The sequence below is a fragment of the Thalassophryne amazonica genome, chromosome 8 (assembly GCF_902500255.1).
Source record: "Thalassophryne amazonica chromosome 8, fThaAma1.1, whole genome shotgun sequence".
Lineage (NCBI taxonomy): Eukaryota > Metazoa > Chordata > Actinopteri > Batrachoidiformes > Batrachoididae > Thalassophryne > Thalassophryne amazonica.
The window spans coordinates 29,842,703-29,868,987 of NC_047110.1; the positions used below are offsets into that span (position 1 = coordinate 29,842,703).

At 45.0% G+C, this 26,285-nt stretch overlaps 1 protein-coding gene across 1 annotated transcript in view; it reads right to left on the bottom strand.

Annotated features, from left to right (window-relative positions):
* Nucleotides 1–26,285, bottom strand: part of acanb (aggrecan b) — a 114,213-nt gene that overhangs the window by 55,700 nt on the left and 32,228 nt on the right. The window contains 11 exon segments of the mRNA XM_034175450.1: nt 224–398; nt 977–1,360; nt 3,523–3,601; nt 4,765–4,778; nt 6,557–6,652; nt 11,401–12,843; nt 12,978–13,088; nt 13,576–13,686; nt 20,816–21,019; nt 21,022–21,095; nt 21,203–21,331. Of these exon segments, the coding sequence (XP_034031341.1) occupies nt 224–398; nt 977–1,360; nt 3,523–3,601; nt 4,765–4,778; nt 6,557–6,652; nt 11,401–12,843; nt 12,978–13,088; nt 13,576–13,686; nt 20,816–21,019; nt 21,022–21,095; nt 21,203–21,331 (2,820 nt within the window).

The following is a 26,285-nucleotide window of genomic DNA, read 5'->3' on the forward strand; positions in this document are numbered from 1 at the left end:
AATAATTTACCCATAATGCATTGCGGCATGTGTGTCTAACGCTAAAACATTCAAAATTAGTGCATTACTTTAAAACTAATAATATAGGCAATATTTTCACTTTGTAAAATGACAGATGTGATGTTAATTTCAATAACCTGTCCGGAATGAGTTTGTTTAAAATTTATGAAATGAATAAAATTTAGGGTAAACAATTTAAATGTGGAACAGATTTAGATACTACCGAACGGTCTGATCGGACAGCCATCCAGCATCACATTGGTGGTATCCATCATCATAGGCGGCCTGGAGCTGGGCTGGAGTGGCAATGGTGGCACTGTTCTGGATACAGGCTGCTTTGGCCTTCTCAAATGTAAGGGTATAGCGGGTAGAAATGGCTCGGTAGTGGAACACGATACCTTTGAGACACAGAAAGTGACCAGGAAGATGACAGAATATCTTTCAAGTGGTAGCTAGTGCCAATTTTAATGATGATGCTTGACCTTTTTTGACTATGTTGATATGGTAGATATGAGAAAACAATTGGTGCAAATCACTATTATTATTAGTTATTGACAACTTGTGTGTGCAAAACAAAACTCTCTTCCAATAACCTGTTTAATAGGAATCCTTTTATTTTCATATAACTGATTTTTTCTAACAATATGAAATACTGTATTTAAATAATAATACAATGAAACATAAGTACACCTCTTTCTACATCCCACCTTCAAACACAGCCTCATATGACCATCCATGAGAAAACTACTTAAGCTCCCAAATTTTTATAGGAATACAAATGTCCTACGGGCACTGCACTAGTTTTTTTTTTTTTTTTTTAACAAATGATTTCTATCAACCTCAGACACAAATGGTGAGAGTCATTGTACCTGAAAAAAGTATTGGCAGTATTTTTATTTTTGTTTATTTTACCAGCAATGGCTTAGTTTTGCTGTGACTTGACAAAATAGATTTAGATTGTGTTTCTCTCCCATACCTTGCACCTGGACATCCACAGAGTCATAATTATCTTCAATCCCATGCATCACTTCACAGCGGTAGGTGCCAGAATCTTTGGATCTCAACTCTGTCATCTCCATGGTAGCATCAGTGGGTACCAGTGGGTAGTTGACCATTGTAACTCTGTCCAAATACTCAGTTTCCACGTGAACCTTTCCCTCAGATGCTACTAGGATTGTGGTGACATTTTCCTTGGTGACATATGACCACTTGATGCGATGAGAGAGTGGAGCAATAGTTGGGGCCCCAGGGTCATTAACAGTGTTGTCCTGGAAGTAGCATGGCACCACTACCTTGCCACCAAGGAGAGGCTGAAGAGGCATATCCATTGGAATGCTGACATGTAGTGTGCCATCCAAGTCTATGACAAAAATCAGTCAAATTTAATCCCTTAGTTCATTTGTTTAATGACAGAGCAGGATAATACATACTACAATAGCATAATTAATCTTCTGAATAATGATGCGTTCACATGTTGGTTGAAAGTGGCACACAGAAAATCGGATTGTTTTCATTGAGAGGTTGACAGAAAAATTCCACCACCTCCAGCTGTGAGAGTGGCAGCCTTGTACTGTGATGACACTTACCATCAAAAGTTACAAATTTTCAACTTTTGGCTCTTACCACAATGACAACGACAAATCGAATGTTGTTTGTAAAAATGGACAGCAAGAGGATTATTTAAGTGCGCAGAGTCACAAGGTTTGAAATAATGCAACATGAAGAATTTGTGATATTACAGACAGGAATTAATTGATAACTTTAAACAGTTTTTTTATTATTATTTTTTTTTAAGTTGTCATCAAAGCCCAGGCTTCCTGTTTTAATTATAAAGCGGTGCAAAATGCTAAAACTCTGTTATATCTTTCAATTAAGCAAATTATCGTCCATGTTGTTAGCATTGATAGATGACCCTACCTCAGATCATCACCTGTAATCTGCTGCTGTAGACAACAACAAACTGTAACAGTTTTTCTGCCACCGACATGTGAATGCAGCATTAGGGTGTTTTCACATTAGGTACATTTGCTTTGCACCATGCCTGACTATGCCCCCTATGGGCCATGTCATTACAGTGTAATTTTCTGTACATGAGTACACTTTCACCATCACACCACATCATTATGCAACATGTGTTGTGAACCCATGTGCTGCACATGTAAATATTCTTGAATTATTCCAAAAATCTGAGATATTTGTTGCTTGCAACGTCCAGTTGTGAATGCTTGCTTTTGTCAGCCCAAATTTGCAGAAAGCATTTAATTTCTTTAGCAGAACAGAGATTCTTTCACTGCCATGTTTGACCAAGACTCTCGCACAGTAATTACCTCACATATTAAATGCCAGTCCAGTTCCTTGTTTTGGTACAGTTTGCTTTCACACCATGTGGAAACTGTCCCAAGTACACATGAGCTGGACTTGAGAGTACCTTTTCAAGTGGAGCCAGGGACAATTTGTTGATCTGTTCTTGAATATAGTGTTCACGCTGTAGGATTTGGTGTCCAGTGTATTCAGATATGGCCCAGAGTCGCTGTTGTGAAAGCCTTAAATCACTGATCAAAATTATGTGAGCTTTGATGTATGGTCAGGACAGGTCAGTTCTGTGTGTGCATTCTCTGTACCACCACAATATGGAACCATCTTTGATGGCAACCAAGGTGGTCCTGGATGTCACACTGGATGGCAACAACCCAGACAGACCACCAGTCTGTCCCCAGTAGACATCTGTCACATTCAGGCGAAACATGAGCATCCCCTTGGCCTTCTGCAGCCACTGGGTTCCTCAGGGACCTGCATGGCCAGAGAAATGTGCCACATGGCCATAGCTGAAGTTCCCTCACAATGAAAGTGATACTCCTCATCTGAGTCTCTCAAAGTGATCATTCAACAAAGTCAGTTCCACAGAACTCAAGGCTCCTCTGATTAGAATCAGTTTGTGAGATTGATTTATGGGCCAACTTAAATTAAATTATGAAAGTCCAGTTAGAGCTTCTTGGTTTTTTACACAGCAAATGACATTTTTTTTGTCAATAATGAATTTCTGTGACTTGGTGGGAATTTTGCAATAGAGCGTTTGAAAATAGCAAAAAAATAAAAAAGGCAAAAATGGTCAACTTGTCCAACAGCATACTATTTCCATCCATCCATTTTCTATGCCTGCTTACTACAATTAAAATTAAGGGTCACATGGGGGTTTGGGGGGGGGGGGGGAGGAGGTTGGAGCCTATCCCAGCAGTCATAGGGCATGAGGCGGAATACATCCTGGACAGGATGCCAGCCTATCGCAGGGCATCTGCATCAAATTGAATTACCTTAACGGAGAGCGGAATACAACCTGTGACACGATCAATGAGTGGTGGGTGAGGGCGGAAAAAACTGAATAATTGGTTTGATGCATGCTTGTATATTATGGCATGATTTGTTTTTCTTAGTGTGTTCAGATTGATCAAGAGAGGCTTCCAACAGTAAATGCATTTAAAGAAATCTTAAAACATGTTATTTCTACAGTCAGTGAACACTTACCATCATGATCTTCAAATGATGTTGTTGCCACAATGAGGGGTAAGGACACACACAGCAGAAGCATGGGGTTCATTGTTACCTGAAAAACATGCAAATATTGGACTTACTTTGACTGGTAGAGTACTACCTACATATATGCGGAAACATGTAATCACAACATCTTACACAAAACATAAGTTTTTCTTCTGTGGAAAATTTACACAAATCTCGCCAGTGTTGCCAGGTGTACAAAGTTATTGTGTTTTTGTATAATAATTTATGTCACTAATTCTAAAACTCCCCAAATGAAGGACAATTTTCTCACATTTCTTTGTTCCATTCAAATTAAAATCTGATTTGGAATGAGTCTAGTTATCCCTTTTTCGATTAAATATGCCTGTAATGTCTAATGGAAAAATGACTTGGGATCTATCCAAACTATCCAATTGTGTCTTGTGAGACAGCCCAATTTGATTTGTTTTAATTCGACAAGATTATCTTTGTTGTGAATTCTGGTTGTGTTGTTGTGTATATTTGAATAGCAGATTCAGAACCTCATAGTTTGTCTTTTTACATTACCATATTTTCCAGAGTATGAGTCGCACCTGTTAAAAAAATGCCTCAAAGAGGAAAAACCCATACACCAAAGTATAAGTTGCACTAGAGTATAAGTTGCACCTTTTTTTCCTGTATTGTCAGCTCTGTAATGTGGAATTTTTGTGCATTGTTGAAGTGCACATTGTATTATTTTTTATAACTTTTATATACTTGAGGTTTTGTTTTGTTTAATGCTTTGAATCCTGGGAGACTCCTATATAAGTAGTAATTAGTTATGCTTATTAACAATGAAAGTGATATTTTGGTAGTCACACCACAGCATGGGTCGCAGGACCTTCCAAACTAGTAAAAAAGCCAGGACTTGTACACTGGGGAATATGGTAATTAAACCGAGTGTCCTTGACTTGGATATACCAATTAGAGGTGTTGGTAACCAATCTGCAACAGACTCACAAACAAAGTATCAGCATAACCTAAGCTAAGTACAATGATTTTAGAGTAGAATTGTAAAACTGTCCAAACTACAGCTTTTTATTTACGACATACGTACACATTTGTGTGAATGAGTGAGTCAGTGTTAAAATGAATGAGAGGTTTATTCCTTCATCTACGTCTGCATGACACACTGTTTTTTTTTTTCTAACTCCTGTATGGTTACATTCATATTCCATGATATCCAGAATATCAAGCTTGTTTTGTTCTTACGTCAGCCACATTAGCTAAAGTGGAAATAAGACGTCAGAAGTCTCCAACATGGTGTGGAAACACCGTACATGCTGGCTGAGAAATGAAAGCCCCTCTGTTTTTCAGCCCAGGAAACTAAAATAGATCCAGGCGGAGAGGGGTAAGTATGATTCATTCATCTCTAATGGTTTTCCATTTGTTTTAAAACTAATGAAGAAGAAAGTTGCATTTGACTAACTGACTTTTCCCCTAATGTGACTAATATAACTGTCCTTTTTTAGTCTTTTGTTTATGTACAGTATACTTCTCTGTCTGCTTGAAGGCACAGATGGGTGACAAACTAGATGGAAAAAAACACCCTAAAGTGTCTTAGTCAGGTGCTGGGGCCACGTCATGCTGCCAGAACAGCTTCAGTGTGCCTGGCATCTATGGAACTCTACTGGATGATATGTAGAGTTCCATATCTCCTTGTTTGGATGAATGGATGGACGGGTGAATGGATGGCACTGTCATCCTGGAGGAGGATAAGTTTGACAATTGAGACTCAATTTGGTTTTGATTTGCAGGGATTCTTACCTCTAAGAGAACATGTGGGACTAAACAATGCTCGGCAAATTCTCCCCACAGCATAACAGAGCCACTGCATCCACTTACTGTGTGGGTTCAAGCATTCAGGTCTCATTTCCGTGCCTACTTGTTAAGAAGAGGGTGAAGGGTGATGATTCTTGCTGTGGCTTGTTTTTCCACATCTCTACAGATGAGGTCAGGTTTGGCTTATCGCCAGATTTAAACAGTGGTATGACCTTGGCAATCTTCATACTGTTTGGAACCGTACCTGTGATTAATGATAATTGAAAATGTGAATGGTTTTAAAATTAAATTAATTACATCTTTATCAGGGTATATCCAAATCATTGTAGTCTGTTGACATTTTATTTTTAAATTTTCTAACAACACCTATAATTTCAATTCATCCACTGGTTGGAGAACTATCGAGTGAGGATTTCTTTCTATTGGCTGTCCTAGCTGCCTTTCTCCCTTCTTCAGTTCAGGGATTTTTGCAGCCAAATCAGAACTAACAGAAAAAAATCTATTAAAGTTATTGCTGCCTCCTCCATATTATTTCATTTCCATTTTCAATAAAATATTTTGGGTAGTTATCAAGATTACCTTTGCTCTTAATAATAGTATTCAATATATTCCTCATTCCCTTTGTGTTTCCATTATTCTTATCTATTAATTTTGTATAATATTCTCTCTTGCTGTTTTGCGCACTTTGTGTGTGCACACTCACCCAAATGGCATTCATCAAAGCAATGTGGACAATGCATGGAATGGAAATCAACATGCTTATTTTTGCATTTGCACATATTTCCACGAAGCAGCCAAAGGCGAAAAGTCCTCCTCACTACTCTTTCCACTTTGGCACCTCAGGAGTTCTCTTAAGGCCTAAGGTGCTTTGTGGACAACTTTCATCTTACCAAGGGAAAATTCTGAGAAATGTCTAAGAATTCAAGGAATTCTAAGCTTTTTCTTAGAATAACATCATAGGAGCTATTTTTAGCCTTAGGCTGCTTCGTGGATACAGGCCCTGGTTTATACAGTACCTTGATATCTCCATAAAAGTCACACCGCTGGGTCTATGAAAGTCAGCCAGTAGATGTGACCCCGCACTGGCTTCCCATGTATGAACACTTGAATGCATGGTAATGTGAACATGACAACTATATTGGATGTGCAAGGTTACTCACAATTTACAAACTGCTGCTCTTCCTGGGAGGTGATGCTGACTAGGTGAGCATCAAGCTCTGACAGCGCTGCTCGGCCTCAGACCAGGTGTCTCTCTCCAGAAAGTGGAGGTAACAGCTGCCCATGAACTCTAACCAGCCTTCAGCACAGCCCTGCACTGCTACACACACACACACACAACACACACACACCCACAACACACACACACACCACACACACACACACACCACACACACACAGACTGAATTTGTTATATATGACACAGTGTCCTCCACAGATGTTCTACAGTACTCAGTGGAAATTGTTCCTTATCTTACTGTAATAGCAGTCAGCGTCATCTGTGTTAACTCTCAAATTCTATTTCCATGAACTATAGTAGGCAGAACATACGGTACCTCTACAAATCACTTTTCAAACGTTTGACTCCTAAACTACTTACCAAGGAAAGTTTTGGAGTGGATGTGTATTCTGGTTTGGCAAGAAATTATTTCCCTCTGCATTGCATCTTCATATGTTGAAAGACAGATATTCACCTGTTTACATTGTGATAGATAGAGATAGAGATAATAGATAGATAGATAGATAGATAGATAGGATAGATAGATATAGATAGATAAGATAGAGATAGATAGATAGATAGATGATAGATAGATAGATAGATAGATAGATAGAATAGAGATAGATAGATAGATAGATAGATAGATAGATAGATAGTATGATAGATAGATAGATAGATAGATAGATAGAGTTGTTTCAGAAACTCTTGCCAATCAATGGCTAAAAAAAAACAGTAAATATGTACAAAGATGTATGTATATAATGTAAACAAAAGGTGCAAATAGAACAAACTAGAGGTGGGCGGATCGATCCTAATATCGTAATATCGATACCAGTGCTGGTATTGATATTGAATGATCCTCATGTAAAAAGATACTCAAGCTTTTTTCTCTCCCGCACGCACTGACTGCTGCGCATGCAGATTCATCAAAGTCTACTGTCTGTCTGTAAGAGCAGCGCTGCACTGTGTCACACAACAGGTAGCAGTGCACCCTTGTATTGTGGTTTGTCAGCCCTCTACCTCAGATTTTGTTTTAAGTTGTGTTGAGTGATATTTTTTAACAAAAATGTTGATTGTGATAATAAAGTATTTTGTTGCCAAGTACAATGTTTGGTGAAATTCTATCCTAGGTCTTTTGGATCCTTTGGATCTATGAAGCTTAAATATGAAAAAGTATCAGTATTGATATCGGCAATACTGGGCCGGTATTTACTTGGTATCGGATCAATACCAAAATTCCCGGTATCGCCCACCTCTAGAACAAACTGAACACTGGGCGTTGGTAATAGTAGCAGCAAAAAAGTATAGTAGTAAGAAGTAGAGCAGCAAAAAAAAAGTAAAGTCTAGTGCAGCACAGTTACGTTTATCTCCTACACATATCCAAATATATTGATGCTGAGCGAGAGGTGGTTTTATTGGGATGTCAGTTCAAAGAAAGAATTTCCAGTCATCTTCAAGGAAAATATTCAGTTAATTCAAACTTGACATTCCTGAATAATTTAAGAAAGAAAAAAATTCTGCTCTCTTGCCTCAAAGGTTAATGAGATACAGAAGGAGATCATGTCCTCTTAGTCTTCTTCTACATCTAAATCTCACATTTGTCTACTTTGACACTCAGCCACAATTACAGAATGAACCCAGTGACACTTAGGTTTGTATAAATTCTGTTCTGCTTAATTAGCGATTGTCAATCATGGTGAATGGGGCCAAGGCTCTGATTCATTCAGGTTACAATTCAAAATGTGCTCCTATATTCACAACAACAACAACAAAAAAGTTCATCTGGAGCAAACGGAACCTTTGGACAGTCTTTTATGACCAAAATCTGTTCTTGGCTCATTGAATACAAAGATCTGAGTAGTGGTTGGCTTTTGTGTTTGACCATTCCCATGGTGAATCTTGCATTCCTAACAAAATGTTAAATCAGATCTTTGAAAAACCTGTTTCTGCAAATGCAACCCCAAACAAGAAAAAGTTAGGATGATATGGAAAATGCAAAAACACAAACAAAAAACAATGATTCGTACGTAATCTTTGACTTCTTTCATTGCAGACAGTATGAACCCAAGATATTTCATGTTTTGTGTAGTCAACTTAATTGTATTTGTTAATATACATCCATTCCTCCATTTCAGGCCTGCAGCATATTTAAAAAAAAAAAAGGTGGGACGCTAAAACATTTCACACTTTGTAATGTTGCCATTCCTTCTAACAACACTTAAGACATTTTGGGATTGAGGAAACAATCGATGAAGCGTTTCAGGTGTTATTTTGTCCCATTCTTCAGGCAAACATATCTTAGGGCCCCTTCACACATAGTACGAATGTGGTCGACTTGCGTATGAAGTGCGCATGAAGCAGGAATCGTATGCAATACGTGTGAAATCGAAGCTGCCTCCAACACCTTGTATACCTGTTGCTACACTATTTGCACATACCAGCGGTTGAAAGACAGAGTGTGCTGTGCGAGCCCATTGAACCCTCTCACGGCAGGTGTCGGCCAAATTCCAGGTGACACACACGAACATCTAACACCGTTCGCATGGCACTTAGAAAATGTGTGGCCATTTGTGCTATTAACACGACAACAGTCAGCAGATGATCACTGTCGAGCTGGATGTGAAATTTGTTCAAGTGCCCCACGACTGTGAAGTTGCCGACGTTGCTGTGAAGTTTGTGACTGTAACTCTGTATTGTAATGCTTGACAAACATTTTTCAAAATAATCCCTTGCCCATGTGGTTATATCAGCTATTGATGAATGTCTGTTCTTCATACAATGCTGTCTCAGGGAATTGCAATCGTTTAATATTATACATTCTGAAATTTTCCAATTTTTCTGTGAGGAACACTGATTAGAACAGTTCAATACTTTTTGCATGCAAATGTTAACAAACTGGTAATCCTGGAGAGCCTCTACACATCATTGCTCTTCAAAGAATCAGCCTTTCATGGATACTGCATGTGTATGAAATCATAATTACAATCACCTGTTGACATCATCTATTTGAAATAAATTATTTATTTATGTATTTATTTATTTATTCTACCTCATTACTAGCCCTAAATTGCCTTGTCCCCCTCTTTTTTGGCATGTGTTACATGCCTGAAATGCAGTAGTAGTAAATAACACATAATATGAAATTGACCACAAAAAATGAAATATCTTGGGTTCATACTGTTTGCTATTGAAGCAGCAGGACCTTCGTGGCCAGGACGACTGTGGGGGGATCAAACCCACGCGGCTCGCACACCAAAAGACCGTTCCTCTACAGGTCAGCCAAAGGGGAACTCCCCATTAGCCAAGCTAGCAGGAACGTCTTTTCAATTGGGACCTGGGACTTTCATCCCGCTACACAGATTGAAGCAGCAGGACCTTCGAGGCCGGGACGACGGTGGGGGATCAAACCCACGCGGCTCGCACCAAATGACCGTTCCTCTACCAGGTCAGCCAAAGGGGAACTCCCCATTAGCCAAGCTAGCGGGAACATCTTTTCAATTGGGACCCGGGACTTTCATCCCGCTACACATCTCCCCACCATTTTTGACTTTGTCCTGAAGTCACAGGTGCATGTTAGCATACTCTGTGACCCACATCCTGTTCGTGACGCCAGATTGAAGCAGCAGGACCTTCGTGGCCGGGACGACGGTGGGGGATCGAACCCACGCAGCTCGCACCAAAAGACCGTTCCTCTACCAGGTCAGCCAAAGGGGAACTCCCCGTTAGCCAAGCTAGCGGGAACGTCTTTTCAATTGGGACCCGGGACTTTCATCCCGCTACACTATGAAACAGAAGTCAAAGTAAATGTAAGAATCACTGTAGGGGATTTTAATTTGCATTACTCATACTGTCCCACCTTTTCTGACTTGGAGTTGTAATTTGACACCAACATCAAGAACATACAACCAGTAGGACAGGTAGAATATAGGCGACTAAACATTTGATATGTGGGTTGTGCAGTTATCACCCTTCAGTGTTTAAACCTATAAACACTGTCTGAAAAATAGTTGGGTTGACGCTCACCATTCATTCATTCATTCATTCATTCATTTCTCAATCCGCTTATTCCAATTAAGGGTCACGTGGGGAGGTGGAGCTGTTCCCACTGGTCTTTGGGCGAGGGGCAGGGTACACCCTGGATGGGCAGCCAGTCTATCACAGGGCCAATACATATAGCAGACAAGCACATTCACACTCATACTACGTTTAATTTAGAATCACCAATTTCACTTAACCTAACATTTAAATTTAAGCACCTGGAGAGAACACGTGCAAACATGGGAAGAACATGCAACTGCACAAGGAAAGGGACAAAGTTGGAAGTGAATCTGGGACCTTCTTGCTGTGAGGCAACAGTGCTAACCACCAAGTCACCCTGCTTGCCCCTGACTGCCACCAGTGTTACAAAAACCAAGAAGAAAAAAAAAACCCTGTTTTCCATGGAACTTGGTAGACGGGAGAGACAAAGACCAAGAAAGAACCCCATTAAACTAGGGTGCAGAGGTAGATTCCTTTTTGTGAGACTTTTGACCTCATTTTTGAATGTTCTCCCAAAGGCTCAGTATTGCAAAGTTGATAAAAGTGAAACAAAAATCACCCATGGATAGAGATCTATACCATATATCATGGGTTCTTCCCCATCCTACCCCTCCACCAAGTTTGTAAAAACCATTTGAGATGGTTTTGAGTAATTCCAGTGAACAGCAAACCAACAAACACAGGTGAAATCATGACTTTCATGGCACAGGTAAAAATCACAGAGTAAACAAAAAATTGTGCCCACAAATTTTCCCCACAGTAAATTTGAAAGTCTGCAAAATATCAGCAAAGTAAACACTTTGACCACTTACATTCAGTTGTTTCGGGCTGTTCCACAGCTGCAGGAGTTACAAGTGGCATTGATGCTGCTGTAGTTGGGCTGGTGTAGGCCTCTGCTGGACTTGTGACATAAATCTCATCTGTAGGTCCTGCATGTCCTTCCTGTTCTGGCTCCACATCCAACTTCTCTTCAACACCTGATTGACTCAGGCTGGTGATGTACTCTAGGGAAGTGACGGTGGATCTAGTTGGGAGGACTATAGAAACCTCTTCTGTGATTGATTCTTCATGACTGGCTCTGCTATCTGAGGTGTCCCAGCTGTGGGTCAAAGTGCCACTGGATTCAACATGGATCCCTGATCTACTTCCCATCCCACTTATCTCCACCACCCCCCTGCCCTGTTCAGGTTGGTGTGCCAGTTTATGTGTAGTCACTTCCAACATTGGTTCATCTGTTATGTAGATGACATCACCATGGGAATGGAAAATTTCCCCAGAGGCAGAGCCGCTGCCTGAAAGACCAGATGGAAAACCACTTGGGAAACCACTGGGAAACCCTGACCCAAAGGGACAATATCCAGACACTTCCTGCTCTCCAGAAACTTCACCTGTTAAGTCAACCAGACTGTGCTCGACAAATGATATTTCAGGAAATCCACTTGTGCCTGATCCAGAAATGATCCCTGATCCTGAAACATCTGATCCTGACATTCCAGATATATCTGATCCTGAGAAGCCAGAGGATCCAGATATATCCGTTCCGGAGAATCCAGATATATCTGTTCCAGAGAATCCGGAAACATCTGATCCTGAGAATCCCGATATATCTGAACCTGAGATTTCAGATATACCCGAACCTGAGAAGCCAGATATATCTAATCCTGAGAATCCAGATATACCTGATCCTGAGAAAGCACCACTGATATCAATTCCACTCTGGCCAAATTCCTGCTCTGTTGGTTTAGCTTGTGTTTTTGATAGATCCACCAATTCTTCACCCACCATTATAATTACTGAGTCTTCACCACTTCCACTGATGATGCCACTTCCACTGATGACGCCACTTCCACTGATGATGCCACTTCCACTGATATCACCAAGTCCACTGATATCGCCAACTCCACTGATGTCGCCACTTCCACTGATATCGCCAAGTCCACTGGCAGAACCTAATCCAGATGTGAAGCCACTGAAACCAGACGGTCCATCCATCCCCTCCCCAGATGCAGATCCAGATGCACTGACCCCAGATCCCAGTTCTCCATGTGTGCAGATTTCAGCACTTCCCTCCCCTGCCTCCTGGGGACCTCCAGAGGCAGATCCATCTGTGGAGACGATGTCCCCATCACCACTGAAGATGATGTGAAGTCCTGATCCAGAGACATCGCCACTGGCGCTGAAGACACCAGACTCGCCTGAGGGTTCCCCACTGGCTGAAAGATCAGCTGAGCCAAAGCAGAACACATCAGCATGAACTGGAGGTAAAATGGGTTAGACAAATTGGACAGGAAAAATTTGAATAAAGGCACTTTATTGTACAACACTAATGCTAATGGTGAGTTTGTGACCATTTTCATTCACACAGAGGTTTCCAACTGGCTTGCCTTACCTGTTGGAGCAACTTGTTGAATTGTGACTGTTGCACTGATGATTTTTTCCTCCTCTATGACAGTCACATTTACACTGGTTTCATTTTCAGTGTAAACAATGGAAGGTTCAACTAAAAAACATGAAGCAGTTGTAAGTTTTCCAACAAAACATGTTGGCAGCTACAAAATTAGCAAAGGCAGATTTGATGCTGTGGGGAACTGGCCTCTACACACTGATGCCATGTGCAAAAATCTTTGGTGTCATTAAAAATGATGAAACAACAATGCTGAAGAAACTACGAAATGCTTATAAACATCAAATAATTGTGACAAGTATTCAAACTAATCATATATATCATATCAAATATCTACTGTTGACCTTTAATTTGAATTATTTTGTGAGAACTATCCCACAGTTTGACGGGAATATCATGTTGTTCAATTTATGTATTTATTTATTGATTATTTTCTCCTCTTTGCTATCTTTGTGAAACCTACCAAGTAATCAGCTTTTTCCTTTAAACAGAAAAGGACAGTTACTTTCTTACTATTTTTTTGTAAAATAAAATGGTCAGAAATTCCCTGTTCAAGAGAAAGGTTTTCATGGAGGTCTCTTACCAGTTGGGGCAATTTGCTCAGTTGTGATTGTTGTCTTGTTGGTCACGTCCACCTTCACTATCGTCAGGTCAAAGGAGGGTTCAATATCAATATCAACAGCAGGTGCTTCATCTGAAATCCACAAATTTAGTTTTTAAAAAGTGTTAGAACAGACGAAACATAAATTAAACAACTATATTCATACATATTCATGCTATCTCAAAATGTATACTTGCAAGGTATATGTACTTGTATAACATCTATAGGCACATACTGAATGGGGCACATGAAATGTGCAACAGCCAAACTGTATCATATAAACCACAACCAACCCAAGTTCAACAAAATAAAGTGCCTGCATTGTTTCCTGATTGCCAACAATGAATGAAATCCATCAGAGGGGTGGCGTACATCTTGCATATGCAGATAATACTGCACTGTCATCATTTCAAGATAAGAAGAAGTGGTAGTAGTAAGATCATGAAGCCAGACATTGTTAATCTAGGTCTACTGGTTGCAAATATCCAGGAAATGTGATTTTAGGAGTACAGTGAAATGGTGTTTTAGTAATCTCATCATGACGGCACTTATACCATGCTATAAGAAGTGATTAGCTGATCGGTTATGAACTTGGAATCACCCCTCTAGCCCCTATTGGTTGTGGAGATATCCTGGAAAATGTCCACGCTGGTGAACTTGACTTTTCACTCATTCACTCAAAGAGTTAATCATCTCAAGAGCCTCACTCAAGGAATCATTCTACCAGGTTTATTAAAAATCTGCTCATCAGTTTCTGAATTATTTTGCACAAAGGCAGAGAGACCTGTTGGGAAAGTGTAGGAACACGGACCCACAACAGGGGGCGCAAATGAACGGACAATGGAGTAAGTCAAAATAACAACGCTTTACTGTTGTGAATGTGCACAACGATACAACCAATTACAGAAATGGACAAAAGTCAATACACAAAGGTGTCGTGTGGGCAGGCTCGAAGATAGGAGACGCCTCTCCAAGGTAAGACCGGAACCACACGGCTTCCTCCGCCACAGGACCCCGGGAATACTGGAGCCGCCAAGTCCCGAACTCCCAGGTGGCCACTGCCTCCGCGTGTCGGACCTGGTACTGCTGGCGAGGGAAAAAGAAGTTAGATGGGGGCGCGTTTGCACCCAGAACTCCGAACGGCAGGAAAGGTACCTCCACCTCTCGTTGGAACAGTAAACCAATAACTAGCTCAGTCAAAACTGTGTACTCAGTAGGCTTTGATATGTTACCTCTCTGGTAGAAACGATATCTCGGCAATGAGGTGGAGATGCCGTCCTGCTGATATACCCCACTGATGATTGCCGTCAGCTGTCTCAGGTGATGGGTGACAGCTGTCACCGTAGCTGCTCACGTGAGGCGGCGGCGCCCTCTGGTGCCTTGAGCCCGCACTCCAGGCAGGGCGCCCTCTGGTGATGGTGGGCCAGCAGTACCTCCTCTTCAGCGGCCCACACAACAGGACCCCCCCCCTCAACGGGCGCCTCCTGGCGCCCGACCGGGCTTGTCCGGGTGGCGACAGTAGAAGTCGGCCAGGAGGGCCGGGTCCAGGATGAAGCTCTTCTTCACCCAGGAGCGTTCTTCGGGACCGTACCCCTCCCAGTCCACCAGATATTGAAAGCCCCGGCCCATCCGTCGGACGTCCAACAACCGGCGCACTGTCCAAGCCGGCTCGCCATCGATGATCCGGGCAGGAGGTGGTGCCGGACCGGGTGTACAGAGGGGCGAGGTGTGATGGGGCTTGATTTTTGACACATGAAATACTGGATGGATCCGCAGTGAGGCTGGAAGCCGAAGCCTCACTGCGGCGGGATTGATGACCTTGAGAATTTTAAACGGACCTATGTACCTGTCTTGGAGTGTTGGGGAGGCCACTTGCAGTGGAATGTCCTTGGTGGACAACCACACTTCCTGCCCGGGGCGATACGTAGGGGCCGGGGTCCGCCGCCGGTCCGCATGGGTCTTCGCCCTCATCCGGGCCTTCAGCAAAGCAGAACGGGCGGCACGCCACACCCGACGGCACTTCCGCAGGTGGGCCTGGACCAAGGGCACACCGACCTCTCCCTCAACCACCGGGAACAACGGGGGCTGATACCCCAAACACACCTCAAAGGGGGAGAGGCCGGTGGCTGATGACACTTGACTGTTGTGGGCGTACTCGATCCAGGCCAGATGAGTACTCCAGGCCGCCGGGTGCGCGGCTGTCACACAACGCAGTGTTTGCTCCATTTCTTGATTGGCCCGCTCTGCTTGCCCGTTGGTCTGGGGGTGATACCCGGACGAGAGACTGACCGTGGCCCCCAGTTCCCGGCAAAAGCTCCTCCAGACATGCGAGGAGAACTGGGGACCGCGATCGGAGACGATGTCTGATGGTATCCCATGCAGGCGGACGACGTGGTGGACCAGGAGGTCCGCTGTCTCCTGGGCCGTTGGGAGCTTCGGGAGGGCCACGAAGTGGGCCGCCTTGGAGAATCGGTCCACTATCGTGAGGATCACGGTGTTTCCCTGGGACGGCGGGAGGCCCGTGACAAAATCCAGGCCGATGTGGGACCAGGGGCGATGAGGCACGGGCAGCGGCTGTAGCAGTCCCGGAGCCTTGCGATGGTCGGCCTTGCCCCTGGCACAGGTGGTGTAGGCCTGGATATAATCCCGGACGTCGGCCTCCAGGGACGCCCACCAGAAGCGCTGCCGGACAACTGCCATGGTTCTTCGCACCCCTGGATGACAGGAGAGCTTAGAGCCGTGACAGAAGTCCAGGACTGCAGCCCTTGCCTCTGGTGGGACGTAAAGTCTGTTCTTTGGTCCAGCCCCAGGGTCCGGGCTTCGTGCCAGGGCCTCCCGGACGGTTCTCTCTACGTCCCAGGTGAGGGTGGCCACGATAGTGGACTCCGGGATGATGGGTTCCGGTGGATCCGACAACTCCGCCTTGACCTCGTCTTCGTGTACCCGGGACAAGGCATCCGACTTCTGGTTCTTGGTCCCGGGCCGGTAGGTGATGCGGAAGTCAAAACGGCCGAAGAACAGTGACCAGCGGGCTTGCCTGGGATTCAGCCGCTTGGCGGTCCTGATATATTCCAGGTTCCGGTGGTCAGTGAAAACCGTGAATGGCACGGACGTACCCTCCAACAGGTGTCTCCACTCTTCAAGAGCCTCTTTCACCGCAAGGAGTTCTCGGTTGCCGACGTCATAGTTCCGTTCAGCCGGGGTCAACCTGCGGGAAAAATAGGCACACGGATGAAGGACCTTATCGGTCTTCCCACTTCTGGGACAGCACAGCTCCTATCCCTGAGTCCGAGGCGTCCACCCTCAACCACTAAACTGGCGACTAGGATCGGGCTGCACCAGAACGGGTGCAGACGAGAAGCGCCGTTTCAACTCCTTGAACGCGGCATCGCAACGATCCGACCAGGTGAAGGGGACTTTTGGTGAGGTCAGGGCTGTCAGGGGGCTAACAACCTGGCTGTAGCCCTTAATGAACCTCCTGTAGAAATTTGCAAAGCGAGGAACTGTTGCAGCTTCCTACGGCTTGTGGGTTTGGGGCCAGTCTCTCACCGCTGCAACCTTGGCCGGATCAGGAGCGACGGAGTTGGGGGAGATGATGAACCCCAGGAAGGACAAAGAGGTTGCGGATGAAAACCCACACTTCTCGCCCTTAACAAACAGCCGTTCTCCAATAACCGCTGCAGTACCTGACGTACATGTCGGACATGAGTCTCAGGATCCGGAGAAAAGATGAGTATGTCGTCTAGATATACGAAGACGAATCGGTGCAGGAAGTCCCGCAAGACATCATTACCAATGCTTGGAACGTCGCGGGAGGCATTTGTAAGACCGAACCGGCATGACCAGGTACTCAAAATGACCCAACGGGGTGTTTAAATGCCGTCTTCCACTCGTCTCCCTTCCGGAATCCGAAACCAGGTGATACGCATTCCTAAGATCAAGCTTGGTGAATATCTTGGCTCCATGCAGGGGCGTGAACACCGAATCCAACAAGGGTAAGGGGTATCGGTTACGAACCGTGGACTTCGTTCAGCCCCCTGTAATCAATGCATGGACGTAATCCGCCATCCTTTTCCCCACAAAAAGAAACCCGCACCCATCGGGGAGGTGGAATTCCGGATCAACCCGGCAGCCAAAGAGTCCCGGATGTAGGTCTCCATTGATTCGCGTTCAGGTCGTGAGAGGTTGTTACAGCCTGCTGGACGGGAACTCAACGCCTGGAACAAAATCAATGGCACAATCATACGGGCGGTGCGGGGGAAGGGTGAGTGCCAGATCCTTGTTGAACACCTCCGCAAGGTCATGGTACTGCACGGCACCGTCCCTAGATGGGCGGGGCTCTGACCTCCTCCCTGGCCTGGGAACCGGGAGGAACCGAGGAACCTAAACATACCCGATGGCAGGTCTCGCTCCACTGGACCACTACCCCGGACGGCTAATCGATCCGGGGATTGTGTTTCAACATCCAGGGAAAACCTAAAATCACACGGGAGGTGGCCGGAGTCACAAAAAACTCGATCTCCTCCCGGTGATTCCCCGACACCACCAGAGTTACTGGTGGTGTCTTGTGAGTGATTGGAGGGAGTAGGGAGCCATCTAGTGCCCGTACCTGCACAGGCGAGGTAAGTGCCACCAGAGGGAACCCTATCTCCCTGGCCCATTTGCTATCAAGCAAATTCCCTTCTGAGCCCGTGTCCACCAGTGCTGGGGCCTTCAGGGTTAAATCCTCATAAAGGATTGTAACTGGGAGTCGTGTGGCGATGTGGGTGTGTCCCACGTGCACGCCTCGGCCCCCCCCTAGCCCAGTGTCTAGGGGCGGGCGTTGGTGTTTAACCGCTCGGGGCAGTCTCGTACCTGATGCTCAATCGAGCCACAAACAAAACACGCTCCGCGGGCCAGTCTCCTCTGTGTGGCCGGTGCCCTAAATGTTGCCCTACTCGTGTCCATAGCTTCGTCAGCAGGGGGAGCTGTGATCGCACGGAGCGCAGGGGCCGTGGAGCGTGGGGAGGGCGGAACGCGGTTGGAACCGGAGGGAGAGGGACGACGTGTGCCTGGCCACGCCCTTCGTCTCGTTCCCGACGGCGCTCATTTAACCGATTGTCTAATCGTATGACAAGATCGATAAGCCCATCCAAATCCCGCGGTTCGTCCTTAGCCACTAGGTGCTCCTTGAGGACCAATGACAGTCCGTTTACGAAGGCGGCGCGGAGGGCAGTGTTATTCCAGCCGGACCTCGCAGCCGCGATGCGGAAGTCGACTGCATAGGCAGCTGCGCTCCGGCGCCCCTGTCTCATTGACAGCAGCACGGCTGAAGCGGTCTCTCCTCTATTAGGGTGATCGAACACTGTTCTGAGCTCCCTCACAAACCCATCATATGTCAGAGGGAGCCGTGAACTTTGCTCCCAGAGCGCTGTAGCCCAAGCGCGTGCCTCACCACGAAGCAGATTTATCACATAAGCTACTTTGCTAGCGTCGGTCCGCGTACATGGCGGGACGCTGTGCGAAGACGAGCGAACACTGCATAAGGAAATCCGCGCACGTCTCCACACGGCCTCCGTACGGCTCCGGGGGGCTTATGTATGCTTCAGGGGATGGTGGGGGGGGTCGTTGGACAACCAGTGGAACGTCGGTTTCACGACAGGGTCTACGGGAGGGAGAGCCGCAGCGGCGCCCGGGGGCGCGCTTCCACCTGCGCGGCAAGAGCCTCCACCTGCGGTTCAGGAGGGCGTTCTGCTCGGCCATCAAGTCTAACCGAGTCGTGAAAGCGGTGAGGATCCGCTACACTCACCGATTACCCCTCCTGTGGACGCCTGTGCGCCTTGTTCTCCATTGGCCGTTCAACAGCGGTTGACGCCCTCGGGATCCCATGACGCTGGGCCGAGATATCCTGTTGGGAAAGTGTAGGACACGGACCCACAACAGGGGCGCAAATGAACGACAATGGAGTAGTCAAAATACAACGCTTTCCTGTTGTGAATGTGCACAAGAATACAACCAATTACAGAACTGGACAAAAGTCAATACACAAAGGTGTCGTGTGGGCAGGCCGAAGATAGGAGACGCCTCTCCAAGGTAAGACCGGAACCACACGGCTTCCTCCGCCACAGGGACCCCGGGAATACTGGAGCCGCCAAGTCCCGACCTCCAGGTGGCCACTGCCTCCGCGTGTCGGACCTGGTACTGCTGGCGAGGGAAAAAGAACAGTTAGATGGGGGCGCGTTTGCACCCAGAACTCCGAACGGCAGGAAAGGTACCTCCACCTCTCGTTGGAACAGTAAACCAATAACTAGCTCAGTCAAAACTGTGTACTCAGTAGGCTTTGATATGTTACCTCTCTGGTAGAAACGATATCTCGGCAATGAGTGGAGATGCCGTCCTGCTGATATACCCCACTGATGATTGCCGTCAGCTGTCTCAGGTGATGGGTGACAGCTGTCACCGTAGCTGCTCACGTGAGGCGGCGGCGCCCTCTGGTGCCTGGAGCCCGCACTCCAGGCAGGGCGCCCTCTGGTGATGGTGGGCCAGCAGTACCTCCTCTTCAGCGGCCCACACAACAGAGACCGACACAAACACTCACAAATGACTCCAATACCCTGCTGCACTGCTGGCACATTGAGTAAAAACGACCAGTTTGGTAATGTTGACAAAAGGAGGAACAAAGACATGGATCCATTCGTTAATCTGAATCTGTACCAACATTTAATGGATTCTTTTTTGGCCAGGTGCTCCACCCCTCCACGAGCTTGCATGAAAAATGCATGTAAATTTTGAGTAATCCAATTCTATGTAATGCAATATATATATAAATACACCTTAAGGTGGAGAGGGTAGAGGAAACAATAGTTACTATTAAACAATAATAAGAGGTCATATATCACCTTTCCTATTGGTCACATGACTTTTGACCTGGGATAAGCTTGAAATTTCAAACTCAAGATCATAATGGTTTAACTCAAACAGTTTGAGCCATTATGGATGAATGATGGATGGGTTGTGTGTTAGACAAAGATAAAGCGGTTCAATATGAGACCAAATGGATCAAATGTCAAGGCTACATAGAACCATATATGATGGTAACACTACATCAAAAGTAATGAATTTACATCAATCTGTGTCAAACATTTAAATTTTTAATATTGTGTTATAGAGTAGCGTAATAATGTTGCACTCTACGAGTGCCACTTCTAGCTTTAGTAAAGATTTAAATGAATATTATCCTTACCTTTCTTACTTTTGAAACAGTAAGCATCGTAGCGCGAGTGCTCATCTGGGAAGCCTGTCTGGTTGGGGAAGGAGTAGATAATGTGAACCCCACCTGGCCCCTCCACAGTGTGTCCTGGGGGTTGTGATGGGTATCGGACACTGCGGTCCATCAGCCAGCCTGGACGGCACTTATCAAGTCCTTGTTTCCAAGCGGCATAAAGCTGCCGGTGGTGGCCAGGGTGGTATTGAGCTTTTGACAATGCTGCACTGCCTCCTCATAGGAGAAGCTGTCATAATCACTGTAAAGAAGACCTCACCTGCAAGAAGACAAATATTCAGGAAAATACTTATGTGTATAAAACAAAAACAGATTACTTCAGTGCACAATAGGGTTCAGGCTCCTCACCTTGTAAACGTTTCCACGTAACAAAAGACATCGTAGCGTTCACTGGCTGGACGAAGGCCATATGATCGAACTCCTGGGAGGGTTAACAGATTGCCAGCACAGTTATCTCTGGGTGACACGATGGGATACCTGAGCAGGAAAGCAGTTTAGCTGTTTTAAAAAATCATCCAATGTGATTTTCTGGAATTTTTCTTTTTTTTTAGATTCTGTCTCTCACAGATGAGGTCTACCTACAATTAAAAATTACAGACCTGTCCATTTTTTTTAGGTTGGAAAACTTGCAAAATTGATAGTGTATGAAATACTTACTTTTCACCACTGTATTAATAGCCAAGTGGCCTCTGTATGCGTGTGTGTTTATGGCTTCGATCACACCAAAACCGGGGAGAGCTGACATTTTTGCCGTTGGTATGCTTATGCATTTTGGGTCAAGGATGAATGCTGCGAAAACCGAAAGTTGATAGGAAAAATATTTTTTGAGAAATTAGCGATTTTAACTAACCACAGTAAACAATGGACATTGTGCTGAAATGCACCCCTGAAGAGGCAACATGGACTATCCATCTCAACCCTGTGGTCTCACTACCCGCAGAGGTGCAACCGTCCCATTGTTGGCAGCAGAGTCGAGGGCCTTGATGGACCAGATCTAGACAGCAGAAGCTAGCTCTGGGGGAGGGTAACGTCACTTCGCTGTGTGGGAAGGAACTGGAGCTTGTACAGGAGGTGGAGCACTACCAGTTAGATCTGGTAGGCTTCGCCTCCACGCACAGCCTCAGTTCTGGAACAACTCACCTTGATAGGGATTGGACCTTATTCTTCTCTGGAGTTGCCCAGGGTGTGAGGTGCCAGGCGGGTGTGGGATACTCATGAGCCTCTGGCTGAGTGCCGCTGCATTGGAGTTTACTCCGGCAGACAAGAAGGTCACCTCCCTGCGCCTTCGGGTTGCGCAGGGGAAAACTCTGACTGTTGTTCGTGCGTATGCACTGAACAGCAGTTTGGAATATTCAGCCTTCTTGGAGTCCCTGGCTGGAGTTCTGCATGGGGGTTCCAGCTTGGAATCCATTGTTCTGCTCTGGGACTTCAATGTACACATAACAGAGACACCTGGAGAGGCATGGTTGGGAGGACGGCCTCCTTGATCTAAACCCAAAGCAGTTGTTTATTAGTGGATGTCACGTACTGTGTGTCATCCAGTTTTCTGCCATGCCTAGTTTTGGGTGTCTGTTTCAGTTCTGTGCAGTTCATGCATTGTTGTAATGTTCTGATTAAACTGTACAGTGGTCCCTCGCTATAACGCGGGTTCACCTTACGCGGCCTCACAGTTTCGTGGATTTTTTTAATCCAATTTTGCATGCTTTTTTTTTTTTTTTTTTTTTTTTTACAGTGCACTGTGTTCTGCGTCCTCATCAAGCGGGCCGGTTGTGGCACCGCGAAGGGAGAGTACGCGCATTGTGTTCTGTGTGTCTGTTTTATAAGAATCTTCTCGCCCAGAAGAAAAAAGAGCGCCAACAACTATCGTAACTGTGTCTTCACTTGGAAAAAGATACCTGCAGCGAGGTGTGACTCAGTGGAAAAAGCGCACCAGGACGAAGAGGCCCAATCAGAGGACTGTGAAATACTGGTCAGTCACTGTTAATAATTCTTATGTGTCCAACCTCATAGGTTGATCGTTAAAATTAAATTCGTTAGTTCTAAAAGCCATCATAATTATTTGTAGGAAAATGATCTGTTTTTATTTCTCAAAAAAAATGTTTGGGCCTGAAAACAGGTTGGTCTTATTTTTCTACTAAGGTTTGAACTTTGAGAGTGTTTACACATGAGAGAAAGTGAGAAAATGTTAATGTCGTGTGAGAAAAGTGTATAAGGTGTGTAGTGAGGGGTTTTACAGCCTTAAAATGTCTATAGTAATTGTAAAAAAATAACACTGACTACTTTGTGGATTTCGCTTATTGCGGGCTATTTTTAGAACGTAACTCCCGCAATAAATGAGAGATCACTGTATTTGTATGTATCTGTCCTTATTTCTCTTGTCTGTCTCGCTTGGTGCTTGGTGGGGGGCGTCCACTCTGTTTGGGCCACACCCTGTTCTGGATCATTCCACAGGTGTTTCCAATCTGTAGCTCATTACTAGGTGCATTGAAGCTTCACTGGTTGCACTGATAATTTGCCTGATCGTTGCGCCTTGTGCCATCACTTCGAGCTCTGTTCCTTTGTGTTATTCAAGTTCTGCTGCCATGTTGTGTTTTGACCACCTGCCTGTTATCCCGTAACATGCCCATTCGCCTGATGATTCTGATCTGATCTGTTTTTGGACTGTCTCTCTGTGTACCAGACCTCACTGATTATTCAGTAAACGCTCTTTGAACCAGAGCTACTGTGTTGAGTCCTGCATTTGTCTCCAGCCTTTCCTGTTCAACAAACCTGATAGAGGACTTCTGTGCTAGTCATGGACTGTCCATAACGAACAACATAGGGATGCTCAATAGTGTACATGGTACAAGAGCACCCTAGGCCAAAGGTTGATGATCAATTTTGTGATGATATCATCTGATCTGAGGCCATGTTCTGGACACTCAGATGAAGAGACAGGCAGAACTGTCAACCGATTACCAGAGGATGGGGAGGACTTTGGACAGACCTAATAAGCCCAAAGGGATAGTGCGGGTGAAATGGAAACATCTGGAGGAGTCCAATGTCCATGAGATCTTAAACTCACACCTCCGGCAGAGCTTTTCTGGCATTCCTGTGGAGGTTGGGGGAATGAACCATAATGGCCAATGTTCAGCGCTTCCATTACTGAAACTGCAGCAGGGAGCTGTGGACTGAAGGTCTTAGGTGCTCAAGGGGCGGTAATCCTGGAACACTGTGGTGGACACCAGTGGCCAGGGAAGCTGCCTGACTGAAGAAGGACTCTTTTCCAGGATATGCTATCTCGGAAGAATCCGGAGGCACTTGTAAGGTACCAACAGGCCTGAAGGGCACAGTCTCTCTTGTTGGGGAGGCAAAGCAGCGGGTGTGGGAAGAGTTTAGATCAACCACGGAGAAGGACTTTTTGTTGACACCAAGGTGCTTCTGAAGGAATGTGTAGCACCCCAGGAGAGGAAAACGGGGAACCATCCAAGCTGTATACAGTAAGGATGGGACTCTGTTGACCTCAGGTAATCGGTCTCTGGAAGGAGCACTTAGAGGAACTCCTGCATCAGAGTGGAGCACCCTCTGAAGTAGTGGAAGAGCTGGAAGCTGATGAGGGATCATCATCAATTTTCCTGATGGTCACTGAGGTAGTCAAACAACTCCGCAGTGGCAAACTGGGGTGGTGGCCCCGTGTTTAAAAAAGGAGACCAGAAAGTGTGTACCAATGACAGGGACATCACCTTCCTTTAGTAAAATCTACTCCAGGGTGGTGGAAAGGAGGGTTTGACCTATAGTCAAACCTCAGATCGAAGAGGAATAATTCGGGTTCCGGCCTGGCCATGGAACAACTCAGCTAACAAAATAAAGTTCCCAAAATGTTATAAGAATGTTTGTCAAATGTTATCAGAATGTTAGCTGTAAAGTTCTCTGAACTTTTTAAGGAAAGTTTTTTTTGGTTCCCAGAATGTTTCACAACAATGTTAGCACAAACGTTCCCAAACATTAGGTCTAATGGTCTCAAAACGTTTGTGCTTGGACTATATAAAGATAAAGTAAGTCTCTTTGGCTGCTCACTTGTTTTCAGTAGGGGTTGCCACAGTAGAACCAAGGTGGGTCTGCATGTTGTTTTGGCACAAGTTTTACCCCGGATGCCCTTCCTGACACAACTCGATATTATACGGAGAAATGTGGCAGGTTTGAACCAGAAACTTTCTACACGGAAACCAGTGCACTAACCACTTGGATTGGCCATTAAGAGTCCAGGGATTTTTTCCCGGTGAGCTGATCAATAAATGGGCTGAAGGCTACTTTGTATTTTTTTTTCATGGTAGCTCAGCTGCCTGCAGACACAGTATAGGCCCAGTGGCTTGTCTGGCAAAACAAATCGGACCTACAACCCCAATTCCAATAAAATTGGGACTTTGCATGGTAGAGTTTTAACTTGCACTTGTAGATGTAGCGATGAACTGTGTTAACTGGCAATGGTTTTCTGAAGTGTTCCGAAGCCCACGCTGTAAATCCTTTACACAATGATGTCGGGTTTTAATGCAGTGCTGCCTGAGGGATCGAAGGTCACAGGCATTCAATGGTGGTTTTCAGCCTTGCCGCTTACGTGTAGAAAGTTCTCCAGATTCTCTGAATCTTCTGATTATATTATGGACTGTAGATGATGGAATCCCTAAATTCCTTGCAATTGAACATTGAGAAGCATTGTTCTTAAACTGTTAGACTATTTTTTCACGCAATTGTTCACAAAGTGGTGATCCTTGTCTCATCTTTGTTTGTGAATGGCTGAGCCTTTTGGGGATGCTCCTTTTATACCCAATCATGACACTCACCTGTTTCCAATTAAGCTGTTCACCTGTGGAATGTTCCAAACAGGTGTTCTTTGAGCATTCATCAACTTTCCTAGTCTTTTGTTGCCCGTCCCAACTTTTTTGAAATGTGTTGCAGGCATCCATTTCAAAATGAGCAAATATTTGCACAAAAACAAAACGTTTATCAGTTTGAACATTAAATATCTTGTCTTGTGGTGTATTCAGTTGAATATAGGTTGAAGAGGATTTGCAAATCATTGTATTCTGTTTTTATTTACATTTTGTGAGTCACAAAATGGAAAAGAAACATAAAGGTGGTGCAGAGGGGGAAAAGAGCTTTGGCTACAGATGCTGCTAAGAGCAGAAACATTTCTGAATTGTTTGCTGCAGGGGCCTGCGGCAGATCCCTGTCAGGCTCAGCAGTCGGTTGTGTCGGACAATTCGGACAGTGAAATTGAGGGACACGGCTACTGCTGCCATCAAGGTCGTACAGGAGTCCATGGTGGTGGCGATGATCGTGGGTGTGTTTGTTGCCAGCATTGTGTGGATAAACAGTCATTCATATATATGATTAGCCTTTCATATAAATGAAAACCTTTTCCAGTGTTGCTGTCTGAACGGTCCACCTGCCT